General features: G+C 39.9%; 1 protein-coding gene across 1 annotated transcript in view; it reads left to right on the top strand.

Annotated features, from left to right (window-relative positions):
* The window catches only part of LOC128664978 (chloride anion exchanger), a 136,452-nt gene that overhangs the window by 73,310 nt on the left and 48,529 nt on the right, over positions 1–14,613 (top strand). Inside the window, exon 9 of the mRNA XM_053719759.1 lies at positions 12,372–12,485. Within this exon, the coding sequence (XP_053575734.1) occupies positions 12,372–12,485 (114 nt within the window). The remainder of the gene's footprint in view (positions 1–12,371; positions 12,486–14,613) is intronic.

Below are 14,613 nucleotides of genomic sequence, written 5' to 3'. Positions count from 1 at the left end.
CCTATGGTCAGTTGTTAGGGCAGGCTGAGAGTGTCACTGTTAGTGACTGAGGGCAGATAAGCAGCACTAGTTATGTTAGCTAAACCTATGGTCAGTTGTTAGGGCAGGCTGAGTGTGTCACTGTTAGTGACTGATGGGAGATAAGTAGCACTAGTTATGTTAGCTAAAACCTATGGTCAGTTGTTAGGGCAGGCTGAGAGTGTCACTGTTAGTAACTGAGGGGAGATAAGTAGCACTAGTTATGTTAGCTAAAACCTATGGTCATTTGTTAGGGCAGGCTGAGAGTGTCACTGTTAGTGACTGAGGGCAGATAAGTAGCACTAGTTATGTTAGCTAAAACCTAAAGTCATTTGTTAGGGCAGGCTGAGAGTGTCACTGTTAGTGACTGAAGGCAGATAAGTAGCACTAGTTATGTTAGCTAAAACCTATGGTCAGTTGTTAGGCCAGGCTGAGAGTGTCACTGTTAGTAACTGGAGGCAGATAAGTAGCACTAGGTATGTTAGCTAAAACCTATGGTCAGTTGTTAGGGCAGGCTGAGAGTGTCACTGTTAGTGACTGAGGGGAGATAAGTAGCACTAGTTATGTTAGCTAAAACCTATGGTCAGTTGTTAGGGCAGGCTGAGTGTGTCACTGTTAGTGACTGAGGGGAGATAAGTAGCACTAGTTATGTTAGCTAAAACCTATGGTCAGTTGTTAGGGCAGGCTGAGTGTGTCACTGTTAGTAACTGAGGGGAGATAAGTAGCACTAGTTATGTTAGCTAAAACCTATGGTCATTTGTTAGGGCAGGCTGAGAGTGTCACTGTTAATGACTGAAGGCAGATAAGCAGCACTAGTTATGTTAGCTAAAACCTATGGTCAGTTGTTAGGGCAGGCTGAGAGTGTCACTGTTAGTGACTGAGGGGAGATAAGTAGCACTAGTTATGTTAGCTAAACCCTATGGTCATTTGTTAGGGCAGGCTGAGAGTGTCATTGTTAGTGACTGAGGGCAGATAAGTAGCACTAGTTATGTTAGCTAAAACCTATGGTCATTTGTTAGGGCAGGCTGAGAGTGTCACTGTTAGTGACTGAAGGCAGATAAGCAGCACTAGTTATGTTAGCTAAAACCTATGGTCAGTTGCTAGGGCAGGCTGAGAGTGTCATTGTTAGTGACTGAGGGCAGATAAGTAGTACTAGTTATGTTAGCTAAACCCTATTGTCATTTGTTAGGGCAGGCTGAGTGTGTCACTGTTAGTGACTGAGGGGAGATAAGTAGCACTAGTTATGTTAGCTAAAACCTATGGTCATTTGTTAGGGCAGGCTGAGTGTGTCACTGTTAGTGACTGAGGGGAGATAAGTAGCACTAGTTATGTTAGCTAAAGCCTATGGTCAGTTGTTAGGGCAGGCTGAGAGTGTCACTGTTAGTGACTGAGGGGAGATAAGTAGCACTAGTTATGTTAGCTAAAGCCTATGGTCAGTTGTTAGGGCAGGCTGAGTGTGTTACTGTTAGTGACTGAGGGGAGATAAGTAGCACTAGTTATGTTAGCTAAAGCCTATGGTCAGTTGTTAGGGCAGGCTGAGTGTGTCACTGTTAGTGACTGAGGGCAGATAAGTAGCACTAGTTATGTTAGCTAAAACCTATGGTCAGTTGTTAGGGCAGGCTTAGTGTGTCACTGTTAGTGACTGAAGGCAGATAAGCAGCACTAGTTATGTTAGCTAAAACCTATGGTCAGTTGTTAGGGCAGGCTGAGAGTGTCACTGTTAGTGACTGAAGGCAGATAAGTAGCACTAGTTATGTTAGCTAAAACCTAAAGTCATTTGTTAGGGCAGGCTGAGTGTGTCACTGTTAGTGACTGGAGGTAGATAAGTAGCACTAGTTATGTTAGCTAAAACCTATGGTCAGTTGTTAGGGCAGGCTGAGAGTGTCACTGTTTGTGACTGAAGGCAGATAATCAGCACTAGGTATGTTAGCTAAACCTATGGTCAGTTGTTAGGGCAGGCTGAGTGTGTCACTGTTAGTGACTGAAGGCAGATAAGTAGCACTAGTTATGTTAGCTAAACCCTATGGTCAGTTGTTAGGGCAGGCTGAGTGTGTCACTGTTAGTGACTGAAGGCAGATAAGCAGCACTAGTTATGTTAGCTAAAACCTATGGTCAGTTGTTAGGGCAGGCTGAGTGTGTCACTGTTAGTGACTGAGGGGAGATAAGTAGCACTAGTTATGTTAGCTAAAACCTAAAGTCATTTGTTAGGGCAGGCTGAGTGTGTCACTGTTAGTGACTGAGGGGAGATAAGTAGCACTAGTTATGTTAGCTAAACCTATGGTCAGTTGTTAGGGCAGGCTGAGAGTGTCACTGTTAGTGACTGAAGGCAGATAAGTAGCACTAGTTATGTTAGCTAAAACCTATGGTCATTTGTTAGGGCAGGCTGAGAGTGTCATTGTTAGTGACTGAGGGCAGATAAGTAGCACTAGTTATGTTAGCTAAACCTATGGTCAGTTGTTAGGGCAGGCTGAGTGTGTCACTGTTAGTGACTGAAGGCAGATAAGCAGCACTAGTTATGTTAGCTAAAACCTATGGTCATTTGTTAGGGCAGGCTGAGTGTGTCACTGTTAGTGACTGAAGGCAGATAAGCAGCACTAGTTATGTTAGCTAAAACCTATGGTCATTTGTTAGGGCAGGCTGAGAGTGTCACTGTTAGTGAAGGAGGCAGATAAGTAGCACTAGTTATGTTAGCTAAAACCTATGGTCAGTTGTTAGGGCAGGCTGAGAGTGTCACTGTTAGTGACTGAGGCCAGATAAGTAGCACTAGTTATGTTAGCTAAAAGCTATGGTCAGTTGTTAGGGCAGGCTGAGTGTGTCACTGTTAGTGACTGAGGGAAGATAAGTAGCACTAGTTATGTTAGCTAAAACCTATGGTCAGTTGTTAGGGCAGGCTGAGTGTGTCACTGTTAGTGACTGAGGGGAGATAAGTAGCACTAGTTATGTTAGCTAAACCCTATGGTCAGTTGTTAGGGCAGGCTGAGAGTGTCACTGTTAGTGACTGAAGGCAGATAAGTAGCACTAGTTATGTTAGCTAAAACCTATGGTCAGTTGTTAGGGCAGGCTGAGAGTGTCACTGTTAGTGACTGAAGGGAGATAAGTAGCACTAGTTATGTTAGCTAAAACCTATGGTAAGTTGTTAGGGCAGGCTGAGAGTGTCACTGTTAGTAACTGGAGGCAGATAAGTAGCACTAGTTATGTTAGCTAAAACCTATGGTCAGTTGTTAGGGCAGGCTGAGAGTGTCACTGTTAGTGACTGAAGGCAGATAAGCAGCACTAGTTATGTTAGCTAAAACCTATGGTCAGTTGTTAGGGCAGGCTGAGAGTGTCACTGTTAGTAACTGGAGGCAGATAAGTAGCACTAGTTATGTTAGCTAAAACCTATGGTCAGTTGTTAGGGCAGGCTGAGTGTGTCACTGTTAGTGACTGAGGCAGATAAGTAGCACTAGTTATGTTAGCTAAAACCTATGGTCAGTTGTTAGGGCAGGCTGAGTGTGTCACTGTTAGTGACTGAAGGCAGATAAGTAGCACTAGTTATGTTAGCTAAAACCTATGGTCATTTGTTAGGGCAGGCTGAGAGTGTCACTGTTAGTGACTGAAGGCAGATAAGCAGCACTAGTTATGTTAGCTAAACCCTATGGTCAGTTGTTAGGGCAGGCTGAGAGTGTCACTGTTAGTGACTGAGGGCAGATAAGCAGCACTAGTTATGTTAGCTAAAACCTATGGTCAGTTGTTAGGGCAGGCTGAGAGTGTCATTGTTAGTGACTGAGGGCAGATAAGTAGCACTAGTTATGTTAGCTAAAACCTATGGTCAGTTGTTAGGGCAGGCTGAGAGTGTCACTGTTAGTGACTGAAGGCAGATAAGCAGCACTAGTTATGTTAGCTAAAACCTATGGTCAGTTGTTAGGGCAGGCTGAGTGTGTCACTGTTAGTGACTGAGGCAGATAAGCAGCACTAGTTATGTTAGCTAAAACCTATGGTCATTTGTTAGGGCAGGCTGAGAGTGTCACTGTTAGTGACTGAGGGGAGATAAGTAGCACTAGTTATGTTAGCTAAAACCTATGGTCAGTTGTTAGGGCAGGCTGAGAGTGTCACTGTTAGTGACTGAGGGGAGATAAGCAGCACTAGTTATGTTAGCTAAAACCTAAAGTCATTTGTTAGGGCAGGCTGAGAGTGTCACTGTTAGTGACTGAGGGGAGATAAGCAGCACTAGTTATGTTAGCTAAACCTATGGTCATTTGTTAGGGCAGGCTGAGTGTGTCACTGTTAGTGACTGAGGGGAGATAAGCAGCACTAGTTATGTTAGCTAAAACCTATGGTCAGTTGTTAGGGCAGGCTGAGAGTGTCATTGTTAGTGACTGAAGGCAGATAAGCAGCACTAGTTATGTTAGCTAAACCTATGGTCAGTTGTTAGGGCAGGCTGAGTGTGTCACTGTTAGTGACTGAGGGGAGATAAGTAGCACTAGTTATGTTAGCTAAAACCTGTGGTCAGTTGTTAGGGCAGGCTGAGAGTGTCACTGTTAGTGACTGAAGGCAGATAAGCAGCACTAGTTATGTTAGCTAAACCCTATGGTCAGTTGATAGGGCAGGCTGAGTGTGTCACTGTTAGTGACTGAGGGCAGATAAGTAGCACTAGTTATGTTAGCTAAACCCTATGGTCATTTGTTAGGGCAGGCTGAGAGTGTCACTGTTAGTAACTGGAGGCAGATAAGTAGCACTAGTTATGTTAGCTAAAACCTATGGTCAGTTGTTAGGGCAGGCTGAGTGTGTCATTGTTAGTGACTGACGGCAGATAAGTAGCACTAGTTATGTTAGCTAAACCCTATGGTCAGTTGTTAGGGCAGGCTGAGTGTGTCATTGTTAGTGACTGACGGCAGATAAGTAGCACTAGTTATGTTAGCTAAACCCTATGGTCAGTTGTTAGGGCAGGCTGAGAGTGTCACTGTTAGTGACTGGAGGCAGATAAGTAGCACTAGTTATGTTAGCTAAAACCTATGGTCAGTTGTTAGGGCAGGCTGAGAGTGTCACTGTTAGTGACTGAGGGGAGATAAGCAGCACTAGTTATGTTAGCTAAAACCTATGGTCATTTGTTAGGGCAGGCTGAGAGTGTCACTGTTAGTGACTGAGGGGAGATAAGCAGCACTAGTTATGTTAGCTAAAACCTATGGTCATTTGTTAGGGCAGGCTGAGAGTGTCACTGTTAGTGACTGGAGGCAGATAAGTAGCACTAGTTATGTTAGCTAAAACCTATGGTCAGTTGTTAGGGCAGGCTGAGAGTGTCATTGTTAGTGACTGAGGGGAGATAAGTAGCACTAGTTATGTTAGCTAAAACCTATGGTCATTTGTTAGGGCAGGCTGAGAGTGTCACTGTTAGTGACTGAAGGCAGATAAGTAGCACTAGTTATGTTAGCTAAAACCTAAAGTCATTTGTTAGGGCAGGCTGAGAGTGTCACTGTTAGTGACTGAGGGGAGATAAGCAGCACTAGTTATGTTAGCTAAAACCTATGGTCATTTGTTAGGGCAGGCTGAGAGTGTCACTGTTAGTGACTGAGGGGAGATAAGCAGCACTAGTTATGTTAGCTAAAACCTATGGTCATTTGTTAGGGCAGGCTGAGAGTGTCACTGTTAGTGACTGGAGGCAGATAAGTAGCACTAGTTATGTTAGCTAAAACCTATGGTCAGTTGTTAGGGCAGGCTGAGAGTGTCACTGTTAGTGACTGAGGGGAGATAAGCAGCACTAGTTATGTTAGCTAAAACCTATGGTCATGTGTTAGGGCAGGCTGAGGCTAGAGCCATGTTCCAGCACCTACTGTGAGACATGGATCAGAGAGGAGGTTATTATTCTGCATCTGTGAGACTCTGTGGGACTTTTAAGCTGATCCATTCACTCACTGACCCCAATGATTCTCATAATGCTTGAAAGAAACTGTCTCACACACACAAAAAGTGTCTTGGTGACTTTAATCAGTTGCAGTATTAACTGTTAAACTGCTGGTTAAATTCATAAAGACATTTAATATATCTGCAACAATTCTTTTTTAATTAATGTATATCATACGGATAAAAATACATTTAATAAAAAAAAGCAATAACAATACGTCTGTGAGAACCAGCAGATGAGGTTCTTGGATCTCTACTTGTAAATATCTAAATAAGCTCTGTGAAGAGATTGACTCATGTTTTACCTCATAAAATACATTATATTGTTCTTTATAAAACCACTTTCCTGCCTCATTATAAAATATTATTCCTGTATTAACTAAACACAAAATAACATTGCCATAAACTACTATATTATATGTATTTATTAATACAATCATTTACGTGACATAAAAATTCCATCTTTCTTATGGAAAGCACTGTGTAAGCATATTACAATATGTTTTTGTAGCTTACATCTGTTTTAAATTGGTTTGAACTTCAAATGCATGTTTGTATAGGTGACCTGCGTAGGAACCATTATATTTAGCATGATAATCTTCTAGGGCATGTATTATACGTGTTTTTCTAATGGTATAATAAGGCAATGATTAGATTAGACTGATACATTTTTGATAATGATGATCTATACATTTAGTGCTTTCTGCTTTAGGAAATTATATTCAGTTTAAAGTGAAGGTCCATTTTGATGAATTAGTGCTCGGTTTTTAATAAACCTATTAAAAACAAGGGCACTTTAATTCATCAAAACTGACATTTCACTGTTTTCTTCAAAAACGTACCTTTTCATCCTGAATGCCGTTCCAGCGACTCCCCCGGCCGCCAGAAGCCTCTGCAGATGTCAGAAATGACGAATCAGGCTTCCTCCAATCACAGCTTCCCCATCGGGGGAATCTTGGTCTGATGCAACGCTGTGATTGGGGGAAGCAGGATTTGTCATTTTGGACCCACGAAGACGGCTTGCGACGGGTGGAGGAAGTGCTGGAGCGGTTGAAGAAAACAGTGAAATATCAATTTTGATGAATTAGAGTGCCCTTGTTTTTGATAGGTTTATTAAAAACCAGGCACTAATTCATTAAAATGGACCTTCACTTTAACTTCAAAGTTTACACAGTCACCGCTTTGCTTTAATTTATCTGCTAAGGGCTCAGGCAGTAAATTCAATTGTATGTACTCTAAATGCCTGATGTTAGACCAGGTCCCTGCAATTATACATAAACCCTATATAAAGAATACAATTTTAAACAACTTTCCAATTTACTTCTATTATCTAATTTTCTTCATTTTCTTCATATCCTCTGTTGGAATGCATATCTAAATAGGCTCAGTAGCTGCTGATTGGTAATAGAAGTAAATTGGAATGTTGTTTAAAATGGTATTCTCTATCTGAATCCTGAAAGAAAAAATTTGGGTTTCACGTCCCTTTAATGTCATGAGGGATCATGACCCCCCCCCCCCCCCCAGACATCAGAATATATATCTATATATATAAATGCAAACGTTGCTTAAAATTGCATGCAGTATCTGAATCATGAAAGTTTAATTTTGACTAGGCTGTCCCTTTTAACGCTCCATGCTGCTTGCATTTTTGTGCACCAGTTGTAATTTGGCCCAATCTGTTTTGCTTGGAGCCTGTTCTTGATGAAAGTGTAATCATTTAAAAAGACCAACATAAATGGATTAGTCGTGTAAAGTGTTTCAATTTCAAAGATTAAACGGTGTTAATGAAATAGAAATGTAAATAAGGAAGCAGGAAATATTTGTATTAAAATTATATTCTTGTAGATCTAGACACAAGGAAAATAATGTCACAATAGTTGTATAAAACTGTTATCTTCGTATTCTGTTGCTAAGTGAATCATTGTTCAGTTTAAAAATTAACAGGGTGAGACATTGTGTCAGATATCTGATTAGAACATAATGTTTCTAGTGAAGAATCATTTAAGTAAAAATTCACTTCTGAAAAGTTGTGTGCATAGAACGGATTCTGTTACAAATATGTAAGTGATAGTAACCACTCACCTGTACGAAATGTAGAGATGGGTGATGAGTAATCCGTTCTCGATTCTGCATTAAGGAAATCCCAGCGTTGAACCTCCAGTCTGAGTATACAATATGCTTAGATATCAGCCGTCTAAAATACTAAAGTATCAGAAATAACCCCTCTGTAACTCACTGTACTGATCTCAGTGAGTGTGTGTGAGGTGGTTCCCACTATATTCTAAAAGTTTTTAAATAAAAAATGATACTTTAATTAATAAATATATAAAAATATATAAAAAACAATTGTTTATAACTATAAAGTGCTATCTATTAAAACTAATTTAAACAATTTAAAATGTGTTTGCCTAATTCGCTGGCAAAGATTTCCTGACAGGTTAGTGGTTACTATTGCTTATTTATTTGTAACAGAAACAGTTCTAATATCAGAAACACTTTTTCTGTCTTTTTTCCTTTGTAAATGTGAATCACCCCCCCTCGAAGTGCTGTTTAAAACCTTCACATTTTTTTCACACATTTTCTCACTGTGGTGATAGTGAGATCCCCTAAACAGCTGCCATTAGGGGACGCCACATTAACATAAAATATTGGAAAGTTCATTTTTGGCGCTATTTTCTATACCTTCTCACAAACATTTATGTTCTCTCTCTCTCTCTCTCTCTCTCTCTCTCTCTCTCTCTCTATATATATATATATATATATATATATATATATATAGAGTATATATCATTCCAAGTAATAGATCCGCACTCGCTGGACTTTCAAAAAACAATAGTTTATTGTGTACAGTGACGTTTCGGGGAGCCAACTGTCTGATGAAGGGGACAGTTGGCTCCCCGAAACGTCACTGTACACAATAAACTATTGTTTTTAGAAAGTCCAGTGAGTGCGGATCTATTACTTGGAATTGGATATTGCTGTTCCTGACACCCTGGCTCATATCTTAAGAGGTGAGAGTGCAAATCCCTATGAACTTTCGTATATATATATATATATATATATATATATATATATATATATATATATATATATATATACACATACAGTATAAATATATAACTGAACAAGAAGACTTGCACTCTCTGGCCTTTTTTAAAAAACTCTTTACAGTGAAAAGTAGTGACATTTCTGGGACAATCACCTTCCTCATATATACAATGGTCCATCTACTGTCCAACCAGGTTGAGCTGTATGTTTTTACCTGACAAGACAGCTGAATTATTTTCAGTGTTCTGCAGTGTACATTTCTGAAATTGGTTCTATCTTGATAATGTTTATAAAGTTGTTTCTTTTTTGTTGTATCTTAAATTATTTTAAGGTAGTTTTACAGCTTTCTGTTTTTAATGGGTGTTCTTGTCTCCACTATTACATATCTTTAGCATTTTTTTGTGAAAAGCTAAGGAAATTAAAGCCAAAAAAAGTTTATTTTTGCAGTTTAAAAACATAATTATGTTCCCCTTGCAGTAAAAGTGCTCATAAGCAATTAAATACTATGAATAATGAACATTTTGGTCAAAAAATGTTTCTTAAAAAAATAGAAAAGAATACATTGATTATGCTATTAATATGAAGACGTAATTAGCCATTTTTAAATATTTGTTATATAGTTAAGTATTATAATCTTATAGAACCTTATTCTGCTAATCTTTTATATGGCAGCAATTTAAACACTGCAAAAATAAACAAACAAACAAAAAAAAACTAACAAAAAACATTACCATAACATAATGGGAGCCAGAACACATATAGGGGATGATTTATTAAGATGCGGGCATACACCATCGACATTTAATATTGCACAAGCATTTCTAGTGAAATGCTTGTGCAATGCCGCCCCCTGCGGATTCGCGGCCGCTAGCAGGGGGTGTCAATCATCCCGATCATATCTGATTGGGATGAATGCTGTCCACCGCCTCAACTTATGTTGGTAGCGAACCTCATGGCTCACGTGGAAACTGCTGAATTCGCAGCATGTTAAATTGGTCCCATAGGACTGAGACATAGTCATAAAAATGCCTTTGGTTACTCCCACAGAAAGTAGTGAAGGTCAACATTAATCTCTGCTGGTATTTGAATTTCCTCCAAGAGTTTAATGACTTGTAAGAGTCTTAGGGGAATATCGACGGGTTCTGTAGTAGGGCCGAAGCACGTCAATATTCCCCTAAGACTCAGGCCTCTATTTATCAAGGTCTGGCGGACCTGATCCGACAGTGCGGATCAGGTCTGCCAGACCTCGCTGAATACGGCGAGCAATACGCTCACCGTATTCAGCATTGCACCAGCAGCTCACAAGAGCTGCTGGTGCAACACCACCCCCTGCAGACTCGCAGCCAATGGGCTGCCAGCAGGGGGGTGTCAATCAACCCGATCGTACTCGATCGGGTTGATTTCCGGCGATGTCTGTCCGCCTGCTCAGAGCAGGAGCTTGATAGATAGGCCCCTCAGGCTCGAGTTTTCTTTGAACGGTAAGCATCTCTTCAATTGTTAGAATATTTTTGGGAGATTTTGCACATTGTTATTTTTCTTTCCTTTCAGGTTTTTTTCACGATAGAATTGTAATTTTCATGTAAGGATTTACACATCCAGGACACACTCACAGGGAACTTATTATATTACATTATAGACTCTTTAGCTTTGTGCTAAAGAGTCTATAATGACTCAGGTAAGCATATACCACCTTAACTATCTGGAGGGTGTTACCCTAGCAACTAAAGAAGATGGAGTTCAAAGGTAAAAGAAAAACAGATACCACCTTAACTACCTAGAGGGTGTTACCTTTACAATTGAATCTACTAACCAATCACAAGTGAATGGATCACTTAAAAGGCTCTCAGTTACCTGTCACATGCATCTTGATAAAGCCCAAGGGAGGGCGAAACGCGTCGCTTGCATTTGTGACACTGTGACATTGAAAACACAAACGGACATTCCAGTGCAGTTTGTACTGCAACTCTAACCCGGGTTAACAGCATCTTCATATATCCTAAGGTGAGGGATAACTTGTGCCCCACCATTCTACTGGATCAACAAGTACATCTATAGCAGACAAGTCTGCCTTTACAGCGAGTTTCCATCAGGACACAGCAATCAGCTGTTTTTTCTTTCACGCTGCTGGAGCAGCGAATAACAACCTGAGAAGAGCGGATGAAAAGTCTGTGACGTCAGACACCGACTCACATGTGCAGAGGTTTGCACACTTCTATCCCCAGGAACGGCAGTTACTGCAACCGCGGTCCGAGTTTTGACAGAAGGATTTTCCTTTCCTTTCCTTGGTAACACCCTCTGAACACCCTCTGAACTCACGGTACAGTACATTGTATCTGTTTGTGGTATAAGCTTTGAAATCCAAGCCGTTATTTCTCACAAGGGTTACAATACTGTTGCTCATTTGCATACGGCTACCTGCACTGTGACTATACATTTGAACTTGGTGCTTATCATTTTATTCAATTCCTTTGTTTTTAAGTTATATCTTATAAATATCAGTGTTATGCCATACATTTTAACATTTCCTTGATATCATAAATCATCAATTGTTATCTGCAAATATTTGCTTAGCATATATAGGTTTTTATCTGCATTTTTAATCAGGCAGTTTATCTGAATTTCATTTATTCTACAGGGAGACGTCCCTATATCCAGTATTTGTATATTTTTGTGTATTTTGTTTTATGTGTTCATTAAATTTGAATATCAATTTTTATATGGTGTGTATACTTTTAGCTTATTAGCGTACTCTCTCTATCCTGAAGCTCAGGCTTCGTTACTGGTTCTTTTCTTGTGTCTGATACAAACAGAGATTGTATCTTTAGAGTAGTGTTTAGTACTACTATCCTCTAACGCGCACTAATCTTCCCCTTTTTTATTTTATTTTTTACACACACATATATATTACATTTTCATCTGTTTTATCGTCCCATCATTTTTTATTTTTTCACCAGCTGGGGACATTTTTATACTCCATTTGGAGATATCGCTAATTGTTTTATTGTTATTGCTTTTATTGTCTTGCAAGACATCCTGTAATACATGTTATAATTTTTAATCTATTGAGTTAATAGTAAAAGCTATATTGTTATAATCTAACTTTCGAATTGCCTATTTATATACTATTATAATTGCCTGTTCACAAACTTTTGCCTGGTAGGCGCTCCTATACTTTCCTTATTGTCTCTTCTCTAATAGATCTGGTTAGGTGATCTGAATAGTGAGCTTGTTTGTTCTATTTTGGCGCTGTCTTTTATATTCCATTCATCCACTTGTAAGATACAATTATTTGTAGTGGAAATACTAAAATTTACTGTCCTGTTGCAGCTAATTGTACCACAATTGCAATCTAGCCTGCCATAGACAATTTAATAGTTGTATTAAAACATAATACTTTACAAATTTCCCCCTGAATTTACCTGTTACAGGAACTAATTGCATTTGGACTAAGTAACATCCTGTGTGGCTCATTCAGAGGTTTTGCTGCAAGCACATCTTTATCAAGATCGTCAGTACAAGAAAGTACAGGAGGAAAAACCCAGGTATCATAATATAGAAATTCACTGTTCATTAGCAATCTTTAAAAAAATATCCTTTGCAAAATAACTATTATTATGATTATTATTATTATACATATTCTGCAGCGCTATCCATGGGTACAATTGATATAAGTAAAACAATGATACAATACTTGTAAGATTCAAGACCAAACTTGACAAAAAATACATGAGGAATTTAGGACACTATTCCCGTAATAACTTACCATCTAGAAGGGTAGGATAGTGAGAAACAGGAGGTGAGGCCTGCAAGGGTGAGAATTATGTTAATATAGAGTTGGATGAGGGCAATTCTTAGGTAGGTGGAATTAATTTGTTACTGACTCTGGCGGTAGGCTTCCCTAAACAAAAATGTCTTTAAGGAGCATTTAGAAGAAGGCAGATTAGGGGAAAGTCTCACAGCTCATGGAAGTGCATTCCAGTGGGTTAGTCCTGCAGTCTAGCATAGGAAGAGGTGATAATAGAAGATGCAAGGGGCAAGTCATTGTTAGATCTTAGAGGGCTAGAGTATATCTTTTGATAAGTGAGGGCCAGTAGTGGGGAGCAGCATTGGTAAGGGCTTTGTAGGTCAAGGTGAGAATTATTAATTAAATTCAGCTGTGAGTGGGTAGCCAATGAAGGGAATTGCAGAGAGGTACAGCAGATACAGAGTGGCAGGAAAGGTAGATTAGCCTGGCTAAGTGAAGGGGGAAAAGCAGGAGAAAGGAAGGCCAGTTAGTAGGTTATTGCATTAGTCAAGTCGGGAAATTACAAGGGAGTTGATTAGTTGCTTAGTGGTGTCAGTGCTCAGAAATAGATTAATTTTGGAAATATTGCAGCAGGATAAAGAGAGCAATTGGATGTGGGGGACGAAGGACAGATTGGAATCAAGTGTAACTCAGAGGCAACGGACTTGGGGTGATGGGCAGATAGTAATACAGCTGACAGTGATAGAAAAATCAGAAATTGGAGTAGAGCTAGAGAGGGCAATTTTTGGCAGAAAGAATATTGTAAGTAATTTGGCGAGGGCAGTTTCAGTTGAGTGTTGGGGATGGAAGCCAGATTGCAGGTTGATAAGCAAGGAGTTGGAAGACAGGTAGTGGGTTAGGCGGTCGTAAACTAGTTTTTTATGTTAGTGGAAGCAGTGATATGGGGCGGTAGTTTGCAAGAGAATTAGAGTCAAGAGAGGGTTTTTTTGAGTATAGGAGTGACCTTTGCATGTTTGAAAGAAGATGGGAATGAACCAGTAGAAAAGGATAGGTTGAAGATGTGAGTAAGATAATATTTTGATTGCACACTTTGTGCTGAAAAACTAAACTACTTGTTAATGTTTTAGCTTCTACATCACATGTACATGGGTATATATTTAGTTCAATCTAACATGCATAGCCTCAGAATCATAGAGGCAGTAAGAGCTGGTAGGTTGCAAAAAACAGAATTTATGTTTACCTGATAAATTACTTTCTCCAACGGTGTGTCCGGTCCACGGCGTCATCCTTACTTGTGGGATATTCTCTTCCCCAACAGGAAATGGCAAAGAGCCCAGCAAAGCTGGTCACATGATCCCTCCTAGGCTCTGCCTTCCCCAGTCATTCGACCGACGTAAAGGAGGAATATTTGCATAGGAGAAACCATATGATACCGTGGTGACTGTAGTTAAAGAAAATAAATTATCAGACCTGATTAAAAAACCAGGGCGGGCCGTGGACCGGACACACCGTTGGAGAAAGTAATTTATCAGGTAAACATAAATTCTGTTTTCTCCAACATAGGTGTGTCCGGTCCACGGCGTCATCCTTACTTGTGGGAACCAATACCAAAGCTTTAGGACACGGATGAAGGGAGGGAGCAAATCAGGTCACCTAGATGGAAGGCACCACGGCTTGCAAAACCTTTCTCCCAAAAATAGCCTCAGAAGAAGCAAAAGTATCAAACTTGTAAAATTTAGTAAAAGTGTGCAGTGAAGACCAAGTCGCTGCCTTACATATCTGATCAACAGAAGCCTCGTTCTTGAAGGCCCATGTGGAAGCCACAGCCCTAGTGGAATGAGCTGTGATTCTTTCAGGAGGCTGCCGTCCGGCAGTCTCATAAGCCAATCTGATGATGCTTTTAATCCAAAAAGAGAGAGAGGTAG

The sequence above is a fragment of the Bombina bombina genome, chromosome 6, assembly GCF_027579735.1.
Source record: "Bombina bombina isolate aBomBom1 chromosome 6, aBomBom1.pri, whole genome shotgun sequence".
Lineage (NCBI taxonomy): Eukaryota > Metazoa > Chordata > Amphibia > Anura > Bombinatoridae > Bombina > Bombina bombina.
The sequence above is the reverse complement of the archived record's forward strand: the minus strand, read 5'-3'. Positions and strand labels throughout refer to the sequence as shown.